Source organism: Galleria mellonella, unplaced genomic scaffold (assembly GCF_026898425.1).
Source record: "Galleria mellonella isolate WM207_F2 unplaced genomic scaffold, CSIRO_AGI_GalMel_v1 utg59, whole genome shotgun sequence".
NCBI classification, from domain to species: domain Eukaryota; kingdom Metazoa; phylum Arthropoda; class Insecta; order Lepidoptera; family Pyralidae; genus Galleria; species Galleria mellonella.
In genome coordinates this window covers 1,463,505-1,486,653 of record NW_026442125.1, presented here as the reverse complement: position 1 = coordinate 1,486,653, position 23,149 = coordinate 1,463,505, and the positions used below count along the sequence as shown (strand labels likewise).

At 34.9% G+C, this 23,149-nt stretch overlaps 1 protein-coding gene across 1 annotated transcript in view; it reads left to right on the top strand.

Annotated features, from left to right (window-relative positions):
* Nucleotides 1–11,800: 11,800 nt before the first annotated feature.
* LOC113522706 (uncharacterized) overlaps nucleotides 11,801–23,149 on the top strand; it is a 41,011-nt gene continuing 29,662 nt past the window's right edge. The window contains exons 1-2 of the mRNA XM_026908489.3: nucleotides 11,801–12,547; nucleotides 16,290–16,481. Coding sequence (XP_026764290.2) covers nucleotides 12,253–12,547; nucleotides 16,290–16,481 — 487 coding nt within the window. The 5' untranslated portion in view covers nucleotides 11,801–12,252. The remainder of the gene's footprint in view (nucleotides 12,548–16,289; nucleotides 16,482–23,149) is intronic.

The following is a 23,149-nucleotide window of genomic DNA, read 5'->3' as shown; positions in this document are numbered from 1 at the left end:
CTAACAAATAGAACACACATGAACGGTTTTTTTTATACAACTTAGAATGGCAAACAAGTTGACGGCCCACCTGATGGAAAGTAGTAACCGTCGCCTATAGATATGAGCAGTACCATGGACATAGTTGTTATTCTTCTGTACCCTGTAAATTCACGCCATATCTCACCCTTCAAACTGAAACACAGCCAAGCAAACACAACTGCTTTACGGTTGAAACACAAATGGGACAGAGGTACCCAAGCAAACGACATTTGTACAAAATGGTAAAAATATAAGAGTAAAACCACTTGTACAATAATGGAAAATGAAATATCAATTAATTTAATTTGATTTAATTTCACATTCTTATTAATTTTCATAAGAGAGTAATTTCGACAACAATTTTAATAAAAGATTTAATTTTTTCATTAAATTGAACTAGCACTTTACAGTCGACTTCAAAAAGAAGGAAGTCTTCAATTCGGTTGTATTTTTTTTTTATATTTATTACCTCATAATAATAATAATATAATTTATTTGATGAAAAACACGGTATACAGATGTTAGTAATAACATGTTAGGAACAGGCGTTTACCAGAGGGAGACTTTGTACAAAAGTCGATTGCTTGAGTACCTCTGTCCCATTCGTGTTTCAACCGTGAAGCAGTTGTGTTTGCATGGCTTTGTTTTGTGGGATACGAGGTCTGTCCGGAAAGTTCGTATAAAAGTGTTCTGGAATGCGAGAAAGAGGAGTGGGGAGGCCAGGTAAGCGCAGGACCCCTTCCTTATGTCCCTAACAATGCTTCAGTTCTGGTCTGACCGCCGTGCGGTGCGAACTGGCTTGTCACGCCATCTGTGAAGTTACCTCTTAACGAAACCCCGTCGGCATGGAGCCCGCTTCCGTTGAAGAGCAGCGCGTCGTAATCAAGTTTCTCTCGAAACTCGGCAAGAATGGCCGTGAAATTTTTGCCGATCTCAGAACAGTTTATGGGGATGATGCTGTGAAGGAACTAACCGTCCACAAGTGGCTAAAAAGATTCAGAGAGGGCCGAGACAATGTTGATTGTTTTTTTCGATGTTCGGGGGATTGTCCATCAAGAATTCGTCCCTCCAGGCCAGACAGTTGATGGAAAATTCTACGTCGATGTGCTCAGACGCCTCAAAGCTCGTGTGGCACGAGTTCGTCCAGAATTGGCGCGAGAGGGGCGTTGGATTCTTCACCACGACAATGCCCCTGCCCACACCTCTCTTGTTGTCCGTGAGTTTTTGAGTAAAAATTCCATTACGGTGACCGAACACCCCCCTATTCGCCGGATTTGGCCCCGTGTGACTTCTTCTTGTTCCCAAAAACCAAATTGGTACTTCGGGGGCGGCATTTGGGGGACATAAATGAGATAAAAAAAAGCTACGACGGGGCAGCTGAGAAACCTACAACCAGAGGACTTTCAAGGAGCCTTCTCACAGTGGAAACGGCGTTGGCACAAGTGCATTATGTCACAGGGGGAGTACTTTGAAGGGGATAAAATTGATTTACCTGAATAATTGTAAAATAAAATTTTTAAAAAACTTTTATACGTACTTTCCGGACAAACCTCGTATGGCGTGAATTTACTGGGTACAGAGGAATAACACCTGAGTCCTCAGGAATGGCAATGCATGGGGGGTTTAATGGGCCAAAGAGTGTACTCTGTTATGTCCATGATACTGCTCATGTCTATAGGCGACGGACGAATTTTTTTATGCAACGTAGAATGGCAATCAAGCTGACGACCCACCGGATGGAAAGTGGTAACCGTCGCCTATAGACATGAGCAGTATCATGGACATAACCGAGTATACTGTTTGCCCCTATGATACGCTCCATGCGTTGCCATTCCTGTGGACTCAGATGTTATTCCTCTGTACTCTGTAAATTCACTGCCGTATCCCACTCTTCAAATCGAAACATAGCTATGATATTTGATGATAATACACTCGTAACTTTAAACATTGTCTGCTTGTAATTTTAATTAATAATAATAAACTATTTATCTACCTATCTATTTATAGGATTTACTGTCTGCATTATACTTCTAATCTTTGGACACGCACTGACAAGTCATCAGCTGTCAGTGTCAAGGAGTGTCAACCTCTTTTCTTTGTCGTTACTTTAATGAGGGGCGTCAGTTTTGGCAACGATCCTGCGTCCGACAGCCGCGAAGTTTACAGTTATAAATACAACACGTTCAGGTACTTCTTGTCTGTTTACTATCCACTCTGCGGTTACTACGTCGCATATCATATTTATTTAAACTTTATTGACCAATGAAATTTGCTACAAAAAGCGGACTTGACGCTATAGGTATTCTCTAGAACCAGGATGTGCAGACACTCGATGGCAGTTAAAAAAAAATATATTTATATTTTAGTATAAGATGCTAATTCCAGCAGCAGTATTTCCGAACCGATATGACATCATAACCTTTAAGAAAAGAACATATTCCTTTTTAAAGGCCGGCAGCACACCTGCAATGACGCTGGTGTTGCACAATGAGAAAACGATGGGCGACCTTATCGCTAAGAGCGATCTCTTCCAGGCAACCTTTGGATGGAGAGGAGTAATTATAAACAATTCGGTAGCAGGCACGATGAATGAATTAATATAGAAAGGATAAGAAATAATTGTTACAAAAAAACCTTGTGTAAACAAAAGTCTCTCACTGTGATTTTGGCTTGTAAATTTCAGTTCTCCGATCGAGTCTGGCATTTCCAATGAGTACGGTAAACGCCTAACAGTACAGAGGGGTGGGGAAGGGATTATTAGTAAATAATTAAGCCTAATAGCCCTACTATTAATGGTATACTCTATCAGGTCGATCTCCAAGCGATTCCCTCTGGAACCCATCGCGGTTAGTTCTTGTTGGATAAGGTTAACTGACCTGCTTTCATCTTCACTTATCATCCCTCAGTGATACTCCGCCAGCGTATATTGATAGCGCAGGCGGGGTTACAATTCCATATTGATCCATTTAAAAAAAATAGTACAGTACACGCAAATATTAACGCAATACATGTATTAAAACAGTCAATGATATTTTTGAATATGACGTGGTCGGATTAGCGAATCGTTCCTATTGTTTAGGCAATGATTCATATTGATATTGGTACAGTGTGCGTAATAATATCATTACTAGTGGAACCTATTTTTGGAACATCATACGTTCTTCTCAGTTATAGTGGTAAAATTTCATAAATAAATAAATCTAATATTAATAAAACATAATAATGTAATGATTTTTTTTATATACAACTTAGAATGGCAAACAAGCTGACGGGCCACCTGATGGAAAGTAGTAGCCGTCGCCTATAGACTTGAGCAGTACCATGGACATAACAAAGTGTATTGTTTCGCCCATGATATCCCCATGCGCTGCCATTCCTGAGGACTCAGTTGTTATTACTCTGTACCCTGTAAATTCACGCCATATCCCACCCTTCAAACTGAAACACAGCCATGGAAACACAACTGCTTTACGGTTGAAACACGAATGGGACAGAGGTGTCCAAGCAAACGACTTTTGAACTAAGTCTCCCTCTAATAAAGTTTATAATAAAATAAATATAAATAAAAGATTTTTTTATTAGTATTGTGGTCTTCTGTCCAAATAGAAGAGTAAATTAAATTTACACAACCCGTGTTCACATTTCTTAGAATCCCGCCGCACATGGTCAAATATGGCAACATATACCATAGATCAAGTTATCAGAACAGACAGTCATTTTCTATACCTATCTTTTATACCTAATCAATTGTATAATTATTATAAATTTATTTGTTTGAGAAAGAAATTGCTTGTTACTGAATTGAATTGCATGTAATATTTTTTATCTTCTTCTTTCTTTATAATGGGAAGTAAAAGGCTATTTTTTATTTATATATTGATTTATTTATCTTTTATACCTTGTAGCTTTATGCTCGCTATTTTGTACACGTGCATTTCAGAAGTAGGAAACCCATTGAAACAGGAAAACTTTTAGATAACATATCAAGATAAAATACACAAAATTTTAAGTTAGACCTTTGTGTAGAACCATTTGGTGCAGAAGTTTTTACATGATGCCGGAACAAACGTATCTACGTGGATAGAAAAAGATTAAAAAAGTTTCTGTTTTGGCATCTAATGGTTAAGATCAGTAATAGTAAGTAAGTAAGATCACTCAATTAATTACCCTTTGACAACTCTCATGTACAGAATTGGACTAATTAAAATTTTACTTCCAACCGACTTCAAAAAGAAAGTTCTCAATTCAGTAGTATGTTTTTATATTTGTTACCCCATAACTCTGTCAGTTGTAAACTAATTTAAAAAAATTACTTTTAATCTAAAAGGATACACTTACAGATTGATCATAGAGATCCTGTTATTATTTTTTTTTATACAACTTAGAATGGCAAACAAGCTGACAGCCCACCTGATAGAAAATGGTAATGTCGCCTATAGACATGAGCAGTACCATGGATATAACAGAGTGTACTGTTTCGCCCATGATACCTCCCATGCGTTGTCATTCCTGAGGACTCAGGTGTTATTCCTCTGTACCCAGTAAATTCACGCCATATCCCACCCTTCAAACCATGCCACAGCCATGCAAACACAGCTGCTTCACGGTTGAAACACGAATGGGACAGAGGTACCCAAGAAATCGACTTTTGTACAAAGTCTCCCTCTAGTTTTGGCGGTATTAAATTCGATTCAGTTGTTTAGTTTTTAAATCAAAATAATTTGTTTTGCTACCATTGAAGTCTTTTTTTTTGGAACATAGTCTTAATTATTTAGTAAGATAATAAAAAAAAAAAGATAAAAAAAACATAAAACATCAAATAACATCTATAATATATGACATTAATTTATTTTTATATTTATTTTATAAATCTAGGAAACGAAATTTTCGACATTGTATCGTATTTTTTTGGGTTGTGCTCCGGATGTGGATGTTATCTAGCTGGTTTCTTATAATATAAGGTGTTCTTACATGAGAATCAAGCGACTCGTGTAATTGTGTGTCATTTATTATTATAATTTACTAGTTGACCCAACAGATGTCGTTCTGTCAAAGGCTATAAGACTGTAGCAGTTCATATATAAAAACAATAAAAATGGAGTTTCTTTATTTTATAGGTGATTTTCAGTGTTTATCTTCATAAGACCCTACCTAGAATTTCAATGGATATTTGAAGAAAAAAAAGCGTTAACAAGTTTTGTGCTTAGCAACATATTTAGCTGTATATTTTTATTTATATAGATAATTATTTTATATCTTTTAAAAAAATATTGAAACCGCAAATTTATATATGACAGTAAAGAACCAACTCTAATAACAGTCGCCGACTCATATGAAAAGCACCATATATATGTATCACAGAATATACTGTGTTACCCATGGCATTCATCATGCGTTATTATTCTTGAAGACAAAAGATTAAAACCGCATTCCATGCTTCAGTACACAGACATACAAACAGCTATAATGTTTCACTTAGTACTTAAACAGATGACTGTTTTATATATTCTTTATGCGTTACTAAAAGAAATTTACATAGGAATAGATGTATACAATCTGGCATTCATTTCTATACTTTTATTATAACCAAAATAGAACGGTAATTGTGTTTTATTACCTACATCTAAGAAACTTTTTACATCTTTGAAGAAAGCGAATGTGGGCAATAAACGTGATTTAACGATTGTCCCCCTCTTTCCTATTTATTGCGATACTCTATGTGCTATATTTAATCATTTAGAGGAGTAATTAAACGCTCTTAGAAGTTGAACCGCTGTATCGCTACATAGTATAAAACAAAGTCGCTTTCGCTTTCTGTCCGTCCCTATGTATGCTTAAATCTTTAAAACTACGCATCGGATTTTGAAGCGGTTTTTTTAATAGATAGAGTGATTCAAGAGGAAGGCTTATATGTATAATACATGCATAATATTGTAGAGAAACACTGATAAATTTAGAGGTTTCTAATGTGATGTCGTAATTAAACACATTTTTTTTGCGCTTACATTGCAAACGCTGGTTGAACCTCACGAGATAAATCAAATTAATGTACTACATTTTTGTACACCTTAAAAAGGTCAACAAAAAAGTCCGCGATGGTATATGTCTATCTCTTATGGATAACCCACAATAATCATTTTTTATCCTTTACATTTTACGAAAAAAAAAAATGGCGTATTTACGAAGCGATTTTAGGCAATACAGCATTATTTTTTATACAATTAAGTACCTTAAATACATTGTCCATTCATTACAGATTAATATGGCCATTTACAGCATGTAATTTAAATGAATATTTCTGAAGATATTACAGATTTAAAATGCAGAGTGATAGTAGCATTCTGTAGTAGGTAGGTATATTTAGAAATGAAATGGTATGAAATGAAATGAAATGAAATGAAACGAAATGAAATGAAATATTTATTTGCTTTAAACAGACATTTGACATTATAAGGGCCATGTGACAAAACTTTTTGGCATCTGTTTAATTGCCTTAAAATTGTAGGCGTGCAAATCTAATTTATTCCTTAAATATGAATACAAATTTAATTTAGACATTATTATGATCATAGAATAATAAAAAAAGAAAAAAAAACAATGCTCAAACAATTATCAAGTCAAATCAATAAATGTAAGTACATATTCAATATCGTCAAATAAAATTAACAATTACATTATTATTATTAATTAAATACAAATTACATTCCATATGTTATGTCAATAGCAAATTTATGTCAAGTCTTAAGGATTTATATTATCAATAATTATGTTAACTATTTTTGGGATGTGTAGGCATAATATTCTCCCATACTGTAAAAGACATTGTTAGTATCAGCATTGCATCCGTGCGAAGCCGGAGCGGGTCGCTAGTTAAATATAATTACATTTTGTAGTCACATAAATACTGGATACAATACGTATTTCTGTATTTGTATTTAAGCAAAATATTTGCTCCAATACATTTGAGAATTTAATAGTTCACTACGAACCCATATTTATGGATGCCAAAGGTCGTCAATTCAATTCTGGCTTACACCCAAATTGTGTAACATAATAGAATTTTCAACTTTCTAACATAAAATAGAATAGAAGAGAATATAAATAATTTTTATCCAAAATAAACGTGATTTTAAGCGTTTTTTAACAGGGATTTCTTTTTTTTTATGATTCTTTAGCCCAATTCGGCTACTAAAAATAGGTAACAAACTCAGCTGTTGTTATCCTACATTACCCTTGATTGGAGATATGCAAGCAATATAAATTCATTTTAAAAGAAACTGAAAGACTGGCTTGTTGAGAATTGCTTCTATTCACTTGTTAATATACAATATTATATTTTAACATAAAATATTTTTTATTTTAAAACTATAAACTGACAATGTAAATTTTGTATATGGAAACACTGATTAATGTAGCATTGCAACACGGCGATCTGTTTCCGTTCTCTCTTCCTCCATCAACTTTCATACGAGGCACTGTGAATTTCTCATTCTTGTAGAATAATTTTTTTTTGTACAACACAGGGGGCAGACGAGCATGCGACTCACCTGATGGTAAGTGACTACCGCCGCCCATGATCACCCACAACACCTACGGTGTTGCAGGTGTGCTGCCGGCCTTTTAAAAAGGAATATGCTCTTTTCTTGAAATTAATTATTTAAAACAATTTCAGCGCATTTTGATTCCAACACATTCATTTTCAGCCATTATCCGTCCACTGTTGGACATAAACCTCTCCCATAGACTGCCATAAGAACGAACCTGAGACATTGACTCCCTGCAATGCATTTCAGGTCGTCACTCCATCTAGTTGGGTGGTCGTCCTACACTGCGTTTACCGGTACGCGGTCGCCACTCTTCTATAATGTTGAAGAATTCTAAAACTATAAATAATCTCTAATGCTGAATTGTTATTAATGTAATAACAATTAGCAGTGACGTGATTATTATTGTTATAATTTAATATTACTTTAAAACGTTATTATTATTATATAGAAAACGCTATTTTGTTACGGTGGGATATGGTGGTGAATTTACAGGGTACAGAGCAATAACACCTGAGTCCTCAGGAATGGCAACGCATGTGGGTATCATGGGCGAAACAGAACACTCTCTTATGTCCAAAGTACTGCTCATGTCTTTAGGCAACGGTTACCACTTTCTATCAGGTGGGCCGTTATCTTGTATGCCATTCACAGTTGCATAAAAATAAAAATAAAATAAAAGTAACATTCTAGTTGCACGAAGCTAAATATCGAGTCGAATGGAATGTCCAAACGAAATACTTTTAAAAATATCTCGTAGGAAATTCTCTTCTCTTTCGCTCAATGTCACAAGTGGTACAGGAACGTAACTAGTTAGTTACTAAAATATCCCTTTGTAGCATGGCAAAGAAACGACACGAGAAACGACGGAATCAACAATGTATGTCAATTTAAACGCTGACTCATCGTTGTGAAATGCTACATCTATTTTCTATATATTAATATAAATTATTTACTTTATGTTTTACATTAGTTTTGCGCCATCTATTTCGTTTTTTTTTTATACAACTTATAATGGCAATCATGCTGACGGCCCACCTGATGGGAAGTGGTAACCGTCGCCTATAGACATGAGCAGTACCATGGACGTAACAGAGTATATTATTTCGCCCATGATACCCGCCCCATGCGTTGCCATTTCTGAGGACTCAGGTGTTATTCCTCTGTACCCTGTAAATTCACTGCCATATCACACCCTTCAAACCGAAACACAGCCATGCAAACACAACTGCTTCACGGTAGAATCACGAATGGGGCAGAGGTACACAAGCAATCGACTTTTGTACAAAGTCTCCCTCTGCTGCACGTAATGTTCTCAAACAGGAGAACCAATGAGATCATGAGACTTCATTAGTTCTAGAATTAGATAAAACATACTGATCTTAAGTTTGACCTTCAGAAACAGATCTGTGAAAAATGCATGCAATTTGGTGAAGAGCCTCCAGAGAAAAGTAACAAGCTATTTAAAATCATGAAGAAGGCCACGGGATACAACTGGTTTTATATATTTACCTATTACAAAAAACTGGGCACTTTAATGAAATATGCTCGTAATTAATGAATGTAAAACCGCACATGAAAGAGATGTCAAGAAGATATTTAAAAAATGTATTTTAAAAAGAGAATATCAGAAAAAGTTGGCTAACCAAGCTGCCAGTATTAACTTTAACTTTTTTTTTTGTTAATAATCGGACAACTGTAACAAAATTAGCATGAAACTACTAAATATGTTTACTTTAGATTCTTTATTTATTTATTCATTAGTACAAATATGTGCACATGGTGGACTTAATGCTAAAAGCATTCTCTCCCAGTCAACCATAGGGAAGTGTCAGAATACTCGAATGCGGTACTACTAATTATTGATATACATACATACTAACATTACATATATAAACAAATAAATATATATGAATAACAAATATACTTACACATATATATCATATACTATATTATACACGAAATTAAGAATAATATAAAGCACTTAATGCTCGGATAAAGTAAAAAAGTGAGCGTGAACGTTTTTGAAAGACGGTAATATTAAGAAAATATTTATTCAAAAATATTTATTTACAAGTTCTTTTAAATTAAAAAAAAGTTTTGAAAGTAATTCCTTTTTTTCTTTTGAACTTCATTTACGTTCAAATTTACTTAATAAAAAAAAAAAAAATTGTAACCTTCCATGTCTGTACCTCTCATGTAATAAGTAAACAATAAGAACACTTCTGCCATTTTTTAGAATTTTTAACCGACTTCAGAATAGGAGGAGGCTCTCCATTTAGCTGTATTTTTTATATTTGTTGCCTCACAACTCCATCATTTATAAACAGATTTGGAAAGTTACTTCTTTTATCTGAAAGGATTTTTAGACTGGTCCCATAGTAATTTTAACAAAATTGATTTTTTTATATAACTTAGAATGGCAAACAAGCTGACGGCCCACCTGATGGAAAGTGGTAACCGTCGCCTATAGATATGATCAGTGCTATGGACATAACAGAATATACTCTTTCGCCCGTGATATCCCCCTTGTGTTGCCTTTACTGAGGACTCAGGTGTTATTCTTCTGTACCCTGTAAACTCACTGCCTTTTCCCACCCTTCAAACCGAAACACAGCCATGCAAACACAACAGCTTTACGGTTGAAACACGAATGGGACGGAGGTACCCAAGCAAACGACTTTTGTACAAAGTCTCCCTCTGGTAGTTTAGTTTCTAAATCAAAATCACTTCGATTTTGTCACAATCCAGTAGCCGGTATTTTTTTTTCTTTTAGGCACATAAAAACTTAAATTCTCTTCTATTCTATATTTGTTCTATATAGCATTCATTCGACGAGTCGTGTAATAGCGTTATAAATTAATTAATAAACTTGTATCAAAAACATGTTATTATTTTATTAAAATTTTTATAGATATTTCCGGATCGTTTCCTTTTTATCCCGGCATTGTCCGGATGTTTACGGAGACCACGTGGTGTGTTGTACAGAAATATCCCGGGTTAGTCCGCGCGCTATAATGATGCGCGTGCGACGAGAAAACCCTCGGTGAACGTGATGTAAATGTGATAAATTTTCGGAATGCAATCTTAAGATAAATTTTCTATTTGTTTTTTTAATACATGAAACTACTGAAATATACTATTGATATAGTTTAGAAATAGATATCTTATATATATATATTATTATGTGTAAATTGAATGATATGATCTTATTTTTTCCCACCAAGTTCTAAATAATAAATATTTCCGTTATATTCATTATTTATCATATATTATTTATCATCCGCTTTACTAAAGTTTACTTATAAAACTTAACGAGATACAAATAATGAAATTCAAATGAAAATAACATTTAAATATTTTTTTATAATCTATTTTAATTCTATTCCAATCAATCAATCCGAACAATTCCTCAGAACACTCCCCATGATAAATTCAGTAGAAGATGCACAGAGATGCAACATCTGTGCGCAGTATCGGTGGGTCAAGTCGGACAGTAAGGCGTTGACTATCAATAATTCGAGCTGCCCGATTTTGAATGCGATCTAACGGAAGGAGTTGGTACTGTGGCGCTCCTGCCCATAACTGAGAACAGTATTCCATATGCGGCCTGACTTGAGCTTTATATAATTTCAGGCGGTGTTCCGGCATGAAATACCGTCTTACCCTATTGAGCACTCCTAACTTTTTGGAAGTTATCTTAACCTTCTCCTCCAGATGACCGCAAAACTGGACGTCGCAAGATACGAGTATATATCAACGCCCAGAATTCCTAGACTCGACTTTTTATCAAGGGAAGTGCCCTGAAAGTGAGGAGATACGACAATCGGCGTCTTTTTTACGGTAAACGCGCAGACTTGTGTCTTCTTAGGGTTAAATTGAAATTATGCCTAATGGCCTTATGCCTAAAAAAATGGAAATTATGCCTAATACGTATGTGCAGTATTTTTGTTATTTACTTGTTTTCGTTAATTTGGCACCGATATCTACTCGTAGCATTGCATTTAAATGGGCCAGAGCAAGAGGGTTAAAATCGTTTCTAGTCCATTTTTTAATCCCCCACCTTAACTGTCAAATTGCCCCCCCTGTTGGGAAATTCCGATCTAGGGATTATATACAGAAGTGATCACATATCTAGCAGCATACAAATCGAAAAATAATTATATTATGTTTAGAAATCTATCCTCGAAATGTTGTACCATGTGCGTCGCATTCACTGTAGTATTTTGGTATTGAAGTCGCGCGGGGACAGTTTGGACTCGATCCAGTCGCTCGCTTAGCTTACGACGAGCGCACAAATGCTACCATTCGGCTTACACCTCCGTGAATATCTTTACTAACTACCACTACTATTTGAAGTTCTAGATCTTCTCTTTATTTAGCCACACGTGTATTGTGCTGTGACAATGTGAATCCTGTGACATTTCTTTTTTTTTTTTTGTTTTTAAATTGTGATCGAATTATAATGAATTGTAACGCGAGTGAATTACAAATTAGTGTTGTGTATATTTTATTATTAAATTATTAAAATGATTTATTACCTATAACTAATATATAAAGCAGATAGTTATTACGAATGACTCATTATGTATACGGACTATAATAAAGTAAAGAGCAAACAAACAGTAAAAGACCAACTATTTTCAGCTCCGCGGAGCATAAAACGAAGAAGCCGAAAGTCATAAACATGGCTCCTAACCGGCACGCGAGTTTGCATATAAATCACAATATGTTTATTTGTGTTGTTCTCTCGCTCTTGCTGCCGATGGTTGGCAGGAGTGCGGCGAGGACGGCCGACTACTCCCGAGGCTTCCCGAACGATGAGGACGGCAGGAAAACTGTGGAGTACCATTTGCGGCAAGGAGCTTTGAGGGGGTTGATCGTAAAGCCTAGTAGGCAGTATGATCTGCAGTACGTGGAGATGTTTCTGGGTATTCCATACGCTGCTCCGCCAATAGGCAGTATGAGATTCATGCCTCCAGGTGAGCCAAATATATTGCAAATAAGAATTCGTTTATTCTAAATAAAAACTCTTTATTGTGCCTCTCAAAGAAATATACAGGCTGTAGACAAATAAGCACCATTACAAGAACATTACAGTTTTAATGTAATAACTACCGGTTTGATATCCAATGATGTCCAAAAAAACCAAAAATAGTGAAACATGGCGCAAAATTTCAAACGGTTAAATTGTATAATAAATTACCCACTGCATTAAAAACTATTGAAGATTGGAGAATTTTGTAAATAAAACTTTATACTCGTATGTTGGAAAGGTGCATCTACTCAATTGATGAATTTTAAAATACTCTTTTAGTATTTTATTCCTTACTAATGACATTTGTAAATTGATTGTAATGTTATTTTTGACAATTATTATTGGTTGCTTTGTTGCTTCTTATTTTTTTTTTTGTTTTGTTATATTTTATGATATCTTCTTGTTACTTGTAGCAAAAAATTCAACACAACGCAGTATTGTAGCGAATAAACAAATTGAATTGAATTGAACGTACGCATAATTAGATCGAAAAAGCTCGACTAGTTTGGGAATCAATTCGTGATCCTTACACTTACGCTCAGCGGGCCGCAGCACGCAGTCAGGCTCGTGCTCGCGTCACAGTCACTCATAACTAAGGTACACGAATTGATTCCCGAACTAGTCGAGCTTTTTAGATCTAATCACACGTAAGTTGAACCGGTGGTTATTATATTAAAATATAACGTCTGCTTTTTTTTATACCACTTAGAACGGCAAACAAGCTGACGGCCCACCTGATGGAAAGTGATAACCGTCGCCTATAGACATGAGCAGTACCATAAACATAACAGAGTATACTGTTTCGCCTATGCTAGAGCAGCTATGCAGAGGTACCCAAGCAATCGACTTGGGTACCTCTGTCCCATTCATGTTTCAACCGTGAAGCAGTTGTGTTTGCATGGCTGTGTTTCGGTTTGAAGGGTGGGATATGGCGTGAATTTACTGGGTACGGAGGAATAACACCTGAGTCCTCAGGAATGGCAACGCATGGGGGGTATCATGGGCGAAACAGTATACTCTGTTATGCCCATGGTACTGCTCATGTCCATAGGCGACGGTTACCACTTTCCATCAGGTGGGCCGTCAGCTTGTTTGCCATTCTAAGTTGTATAAAAAAAAAAAAAAGCAATCGACTTTTGTACAAAGTCTCCCTCTGGCTTACGAAACATTTAACAATATCATTAAAGATGAGATGCAACAAAACATCCTTTTGTATTAAATCTTTTAATGTGACCAATGTAAATTATGTACAATAAAGATTTTTCAATACAATATAAAAAAAAAAGATAAAATCGCATACATATTTTCGCTGACAATGAACATTTTACCTAAAAATTAGCAATTTCAAAGTTATACAGTGGGTTACTTGGGTTTACTTTTCATTTCTATGTTAATTTATCGTCGCTTCAACCGTTAGAAGTATCATGAAATACATTATTTAATAAAACTCTTTATAACGTAACCCTACATAAAGAATAGAACATAGAACAGATTTTAATTAGAATTCATGGATTATTTATACAACTTAGTATAGCAAACAAGCTGACGGCCCACCTGATGGACAGTCCTAACCATCGCCTATAGGAGGGAAAAGGGATTGTTAGCAATGGAGTTTGACAGCCCCATTGCTAGCAATATGCCCTATTAGTTCGACTTCACGTGATTCCCTGGAAACCATCGTAAACAATCCTTGTTGAATTCGTCACGATGGGCAAACTGATCTGATTCATCCGAACCTATTATCCTTCACTGGTGTATACCGATAGTGCGGGTGGGATTACCATTCCATTATCACCCATTAAAAAAAGAACTATCGCCTATAGACATGAGCAGTAGCATGGACATAATAGAGTATACTGTTTCGCCCATGATACCCCCCATGCGTTGCCATTTCTGAAGACTCAGATGTTATTCCTTTGTACCCTGTAAATTCACTGTAACTCTTTGTTATTTTCTAATCCATCTTCATGATATTGGAAATATGAATGCTGAGATTGATACTGAATGAATGGATGTGGGGTACTTTAAAAAAAAAACGTAAGAAATAAGAAAAAAAAAACAAAAAGTGGTACCAATGAGATGCAACTAATAAGATGGGAGAATGTTAATGTTAAATAGATATGGTCATAACAGAATTTTCAGCATGTCTCCGTTTCATCAAACTATCTCTGTAACTACTCCTCTCCATCAAAAGGTTGCCTGGAAGAAATCGCTTTTAGCGATAAGGCCGCCCATTGTTTTCTCATTGTGATTATTTCCTGTAATTGTTTATATTTATAATAAGTTTATTATTGTAATCTTTTGGAGGAAACAATAAAGAGTATCTATCTATTCATCTACATATTAGGAAAAACGTTGAGGCCCTCTGTACAAAAAGAATAATAAATTTGAAAGTGGAAGGATGAAAAGAAAGAGTGTCTGATAAAAATGGATAGGCCGAGTGAAGAAGTCAATCTATTCGATCCATCAGAAAATAGAAAATAAAAAAAAAAATAAAAGAGCTTAAAGGGTGAGAAAAACGAGTCATGCTTGGTAAAGAGTTTATCCTTACGATTATATGTATGTTTTACCATCCATTTTCACATCTCGTCTTACATGTGCAATGTTAGATATTTATTTTAAATTATATTAATTTTCTTAAACATCTTGTGTCAAAATGTGTGCCTACATTTATTAATAAAAATCAAAGTAACTACTTTAAATATAATAAAGTATTAAAATTGTTATTATACCAAATTTGGTAATAAATTATTCTTGTAATGTATATAGAACACTAATTTATATTTTAATTGATTATATAATTATTTATTATCACGATACTTAAATAAAAAGTAATGAAATTGTAACAACACGTGGTCTCACTGACTTGTTCACTCGAATTCGGTCGTGTGGATATAAAAGATTGTCATTTGGGTGGGGAGACACTTCTTGTCCAACCGTTGTACAGAGCAGAGCTCCCTGACGTTTCAAGAATGAACAAGTATAGTGAACCACGTGGTCATTATATAAAATATATCACAATTATTGTTGATGGAAGTCCTAAAAAAGCTATATTTAAATAAGTGTCAATGGACTAACAGAAGTTGGATATTTATGTTATATTATTAGTTATATATCAAATATAAAGTAAAATAAGTAAATACATGATTTAATAGTATGATATCTAAATTAAAGGAACTGTAAAAACTTGTGCTTTATTTCTATTTATTACTAAGAGGCTTACAACCTTTATATTGCTAGAGAATATATTATATACATATATGTAAAGTTAGTATTACGTAGTACCCCACATATAATTTTATATATATTAAATATTATAATAATACCCTATTTTGAGACATGCGCTTAGTAAATAATTTCCATATTACTTTTTTATAAGATGAAAAACATGCAATTTACTGGGTACAGAGGAATAACACCTGAGTCCTCAGGAATGGCAACGCATGGGGGGTATCATGGGCAAAACAGTATACTCTGTTATGTCCATGGTACTGCTCATGTCTATAGGCGACGGTTACCACTTTCCATCAGGTAGACCGTCAGCTTGTTTGCCATTCTAAGTTGTATAAAAAAAAAACAATTTAGAATAGATTAATTTTATAGATCGTCTTAACTTGAATCGAGTGCGTCGATCAAAAATCAAAAATAATAGATATTAATCTTTTTTTTTTTTTGTTTTCTTTCAGTTAGTGCTCTCCCTTGGTCTGGAGTAAAAATGGCGACCCGCTTCGCCCCGGTCTGCCCACAATCCCTTCCGTCAATAAAAAAGGGAAACCCACCAACATTGGAACGCCAGAATTACATGAACCGTCTGAAACCATTCCTCATGAACGAGTCTGAAGATTGTTTGTACCTCAACATCTACGTTCCTCATAGAGGTAAGTTTCGTTTATTTAATTAAATAACATTTAGTCGTAACCCAGATTTAAATTAATGACCTTGATCTTGACTTTGGGATTTCTAATACGTTCATACATCAATAATTATTTTTTAAATCACTCACATTGTCATTCTCTAGTTTCTGATATCAATTAGACACGTTTGTATGGCTATAAATCGATTTGAAGATATGGCAATGAAATTACTGGTTACTCAGACACATGTTTCGCAGTTTCCTTGAAAAGCAAAGCGTGAACATCTCGGAGTATTCTTCGGTATTTATGATGTTGTTCAAGTTAGTAAGAATTACGAGTATAATTTTTCATCAGGTTAAGTTCGTCAGCTTATTTTGTATTCCAAATTATTTGAAATTACAAGGTATAAAGTCCTAAGTATGAAAGCATCTTTGTCCTCAGGTATAACGCGTGGTGGCACCATAAGCTTTGTTATGATTTCGAGATATTCTTGTTGCTGTTCATGTCTATAGGCGACAGTTGCTACTCTCTACCAAATGGGCTATTAGCTTATTTGCCATTATAAGCAACACATTAAAGTCGTATAAAAATCGTGTACAAAAACAGAACCAGACCGTCGAGTTAATTGCTTGGCAAAAAATGCAAATTCAAACCTAATTATAATATAATGGTAGCGAACAAGAAATTAAAAACCGACGCCAGTAGTCCATTTTCCAAAGCAAATATGTCAATCAATCGTCGCGCTGCCACTGAACTGGTCAATCTTAAAATAGTCGTTGAAATGTAATTTTCCAAGGAGTTATAAAGATTTAGGCCAACACATGTTAATATCTTATAGATAATTGGGTACCTCTTTGAACTTTCACGAGTTAATTATTTGTGAAGTAATATACGATGGGCATTTTAAGTATATGGCAGAAAATATTCTAATATTTAGTTCTCCAAAAATATTATGTTTTTTTTATACAACTTAGAATGGCAAACAAGCTGACGGCCCACCTAATGAAAAATGGTAACCGTCGCCTATAGACATGAGCAATACCATGCACATAACAGAGTATATAGTACTGTTTCACCCATGATACCCCCCATGCGTTGCCATTTCTGAGGACTTAGGTGTTATTCCTCTGTACCCTGTAAATTCACGCCATATCCCACCCTTCAAACCGAAACACAGCCATGCAAGCACAACTGCTTCACAGTTGAAACACGAATGGGACAGAGGTACTCAAGCAATCGACTTTTGTATAAAGTCTCCCTTTTATTAATGTTATCAATAAGAGACTATATTTTGCAAAAATCTGTTCCATTTTTAGTCGAATAGTTAAAGTTGTCGTGTAGTTTAAAATATATAATCGAATTGAAAACACTTGAAACTTATGAACCTCTTAATTTTTTAACTTAGTTCGAATTACTAAAACTGTTGGAAAAAGTTTATAATTTATTATTTCATATACTAAATACGCAAAATATTAGAAACATGAAATAATTGATTCGCAAAAGAAAATATTAATGGTTAGTTAATTATTTATTTTGTTTAATTCCGCTCCCATTAGTATGCATGCGACTGTCGACACACGTATATTGACTACTATTGTTATTACCTTATATTAGCCTTATATTATTATTATCTGTAAAATAATGCCTTTTAGAAAAAAAAATATTGGCTATTATTAAAACAGATTCAAAAATAGTGTAATTAAAAAAAAATGTTACTTTGAAAACGTACGGTTTCTATTTAGTTTATTTCTTATGAAGTACTAGGAAAACAGAATGAAGATAGGAGGTTTTAATATTACGCATGATTTGTTTTGTATTATCTATCGACTAAAACCGCGCAATATTACGAACTTCCGCGTAGTTCTGCGCTCCTAGTACCTTATGGGCTAACAATCGGTACCGCACAGCAACTAGGCAGCAGGCATTCTTATAATTAAAAAATTCCCTATCGCCATGTTTGTTTGTTCATGCTTTTTAACCAATTATTATTATTATTTATAATAAAAAGAAAGTTAATTTTATATTATTTTTCTAAATCGAGAGATAGGATAATTTTTATTCCGATATGTGTAAAATAGGATGCAAAAACGTTTGCCAGGTTAAATAATTAATTATATAATTAGAGATGTATAAAATTTTATGTTTTTGCTACTATGTATGTATGTACTAGGGCTAAGGGATATATAGTATCTGGTGTATATGATTGAAATTTAAACAGCGGTAAAATGTTTGATGAAAGCGGAACAATTAAGGAAGTTGTTTCCAGTCTCCTCATTTTGACAGTTAAATAGGCAATCCAACTTTTTAATGGCTACGCAATCCATTAGGGGAAATTTAAATTTTGTCCAACGATCAAATGTACATCTTATATATAGGGTGTTAAAGTTTTAAATTGTATCATCGCTCCCGTTTTCTAGAGATGGCCTATTTCAGAAAATTTATACGTTATAATTTCACATGGGGATTCCAATTTTAATTATCCAACGATTTTATAGATAAAAACTTATGTATATTCAACATATTTACAGAGATAATATAGGACAATTATAATAATATGTATATATATATATAAAAACAAAAAGTAAAATAATGTATATATGTATATATATTCTGTATAGTATTCTGACACTTCCCTATGGTTGACTGGGAGAGAATGCTTTTAGCAGTAAGTCCGCCATGTACACATATTTGTACTAATGAATAAATAAATAAATATATATGTACGTATTTATGTATGTATGTATGTATGTGTATATATATATATATATATATATATATATATATATATATATATTGTTTGCTGCTTGCTACACATTGATTTTAGATGTAGGAAAAACGAATGATATATACTACTTCTAGGTAATATATTATGATAAAACATATACCAAATTTTAAAGTAGACGTTTAGAAATATAACTGTTAAGATCATATCCAATTTGGTAGTAGTAGTAGCAGTTTTTACCTTATCAAACATACATACAGACAGACAGAAAAATATTTTAATCGTTATTATTTTAAAAATTTTATATACCAAAGGGATACTTTGTACAAAAGTCGTTTACTTGGACACTTCTGTCCCATTCGTGTTTCTACTATGAAGCAATTGTGTTTGCAAGCCTGTGTTTCGATTTAAAAGGAGGGATATGGCAGTGAATTTACAGGGTACAGAGGAATAATACCTGAGTCCTCAGGAATGGCAACGCATGGGTGGTATCATGAACGAAACAGTATACTCTGTTATGTCTATAGTACCGCTCATGTCTATAGGCGACGGTTACCACTTTCCATCAGGTGGGCCGTCAGCTCGTTTGCCATTTTAAGTTGCATAAAAAAAAACTATTGGTCTAACTATTGATAATGATGATGTTTTTGATATAAATCATTCATTATAATATCAAAATGCTCATATTTAACCAAAGGTTGTCTTTAAGAGATTGCTCCAGCGATAAGACCACATTTTGTACCTTTATGTACATATTTTAATTTGTACTTCATGCTAGTGTATTTCACTTGAATTTTCTAATTGTATATTGTACATTTTTATGCGTCTGGTGCAATAAAGTGTTAAATGAATAAATAAAATAATCACCTTATTTGAAATTTCGTTTAAATTACTACAGAAATTTGTAAAATAATTACGACATCAATATTGGTATAGGAAGGAGATTATCAAGATACCCTTTTATTATGTACACCGTTCAATTTATAGACATTTTTCATACTTTGTATTGTATTTATGCGATAAAGAAGCCCAGAACTCGCTTTATAGTAAGCATGATTGACAGGGCTCAGCTTATAATGGATTACTTTCAATATTCTATAGAAAACCAGTTAATATAAACCTACAAGTTTTTATTGGCTCTTTAATAGGTAAGGTTATCGGAAAAAAATGTAAACCGCATATTTGTTACTGAAAAATATTTTCAGAGTTACTTTTAAATAAACATCGTCATCATCATTATCAGCCTTAAACTAACCACTGTTGAACATAAGCTTCCCCCTTGTAGAGTTTTCAAGTAGTTGCCACGTTTGGTAGGCGGATTGGCAACTGTAGTCAAGCCTTGGAAATGTTTAAGTGGGACGCTGCTGCTTTCGATTATCCCTCGCCCTCCCTTAGTCGCCTCTTACAAAACCCACGGGAAAGAAAGGCCGAGCTGTGCCGTTCTATGCTGAGCCCACGTGGTAATAGATAAACTAAAATTGACCCAATATTGAAACAGTTCCAAGTAAAATTTAGTTAGTTTAACAAGTTGTTAGCAAGGGAGGGCTTATCTCGCGGACTTTTTCCATCAGGTGGGTCGTCGGCTCGTTTTCCATTCTAAGTTGCATAAAAAAAAGGTTTGTTGGGTTTAACTCACTGATTTTCTTGCTTGCTCGTGGTGTCTCGTTAAAAAAAAGGGTTTGAGTGACGCTGATTCCGACTATCAAATTTACTAACGCAACAGCTATCTCTGCAATGGTAAGAGATACATGAAAACGGATACGAGATTTTTTTTATACAACTTAGAATGGCAAACAAGCTGTGACGGCCCACTTGATGGAAAGTGGTAACAGTCGCCTATAGACATGAGTAGTACTATGGACATAACAGAGTATACTGTTTCGCCCATGATACCCCCATGCGTTGCCATTTCTGAGGACTCAGGTGTTATTCCTCTGTACCCAGTAAATTCACGCCATATCCCACCTTTCAAACCGAAACACAGGCATGCAAACACAGCTGCTTCACGACATATTGTTCACGTCTTACGGTCTTAAGGAAATTATACTGGTAAGCCTCTCTAATATTATTATTTTATTATTATCCCTGGCCTTTTTTCTTACCAGCGCCGTTAATAATGGTTAATTCTAATGGAATTCAACACGATGGGCTAACTGACCTGCTTTCATCGTCACCTATCATCCCTCACTGGTGCCCCGCCAGCGTGTACTGATAGCGCAGGCAGGGTTAGCATTCCATTATCACCCATTACCAAAAAATATGAACATGTGAACATCATGTTAAATGGCAATTCCACTGTTCTTAATTTAAAAATAATTTAATGTTTTTTTTTTATACAACTTAGAATAGCAAACAAGCTGACGGCCCACCGATGGAAAGTGGTAACCGTCGCCTATAGACATGAGCAGTGCCATGGACATAACAGAGTATACTGTTTCGCTCACGATACCCCCATGCGTTGCCATTCCTGAGGACTCGGGTGTTATTCCTCTGTACGCAGTAAATTCACGCCATATCCCACCTTTCAAACCGAAACACAGGCATGCAAACACAGCTGCTTCACGGTTGAAACACGAATGGGACAGAGGTATCTAAGCAATCGACTTTTGTACAAAGTTTCCCTCTGGTTAGAATTTCGAGATTCAGAATTAGCGCCACCTTTCTTTTAACAAGAGACCATGAGCAAGCAAGGTCAGTGAGATTGATCCAAAAAATCCTTACTACTTATAGCAATTATGGAGAACTCGAAATAATGTTTATAAATATACAAGCGGATATGTGAACGTCCGGTCCGATTTGACTTTGCATCCGGCATCTGATTCACGTTCTGGTTTATACATCAGAGTCCATTCATGCTGTTTCAGTTTCGATTTTTTGTCGAGTCATATGGTCCTGGCATAGGCCGCATCTTAATTTCCCGTGAGTGTCGTAAGAGGCGACTATCTCTAAAGTCTATCTGCGATTGCCAACCGGCCTGCCAAGCGTGATAACTACTGGCAAAACCCTCCTAGGAGAGGCTTATATTCAGCAGTGGACAATTAAAGGCTGAGATGATGATGATGATGATGATGGCATATATAAAAGACAGTGGCCCGTATGTAAAAGCTTCAAATTACTCAGCGAGCTGTGAACAAGGCTATGCTCGGAGTTTCTTTGCGTGACAGAATCCGAAATGAGAATATCTGCAAAACAGAGTAATTGACATAGCCCAAAGGATAAGCAAGTTGAAGTAGCAATAGGAAAGAAAGGTTTTTGGGTGGTGACCCCATACGGATAAACGCAGTGTAGGATGATCCTCCACTAGATGGCGTGACGTCCTTTAATACACTGCAGGGAGTCAGTGGATGCAGGTGGATTAGGGCTGCTCCTTATGGTAGTATAAGGGGAAGGTCTATGTTCAACAATGGAGAGATAATGACTGATATGGTGATGAAACTATGCATGTGTTTGCATGGCTGTGTTTCGGTTTGAAGGGTGGGATATGGCGTGAATTTACTGGGTACAGAGGAATAACACCTGAGTCCTCAAGAATGGCAACGCATGGAAGGTATCACGGGCGAAACAGTACACTCTGTTATGTCCATGGTACTGCTCATGTCTATAGGCGACGTTTATCACTTTCCATCAGGTGGGCCGTCAGCTTGTTTGCCAATCTAAGTAGTATAAAAAAAAAAGTTTAGATCAGCACCCTGGATTAGCATATAGAATACTGTTGTAATAATTCACGCAAACAAAGTCGCGGTAAAATCTAATTATATTAATATTATAATTGCAAAAGTTTGTAATAAAGGTGGATAATATATAGCAATAACTATATATTGGATTTAAAATATCTATACATATATTGGCCTAATAATAGATATATAGATATATTAAGTCGCTCGTTACGAATATAGATATCTGATTGATATTGGCAATATTACAATGGGTGGTCATTAATATCCAGAAGAAGTCACTATATAGATACTGG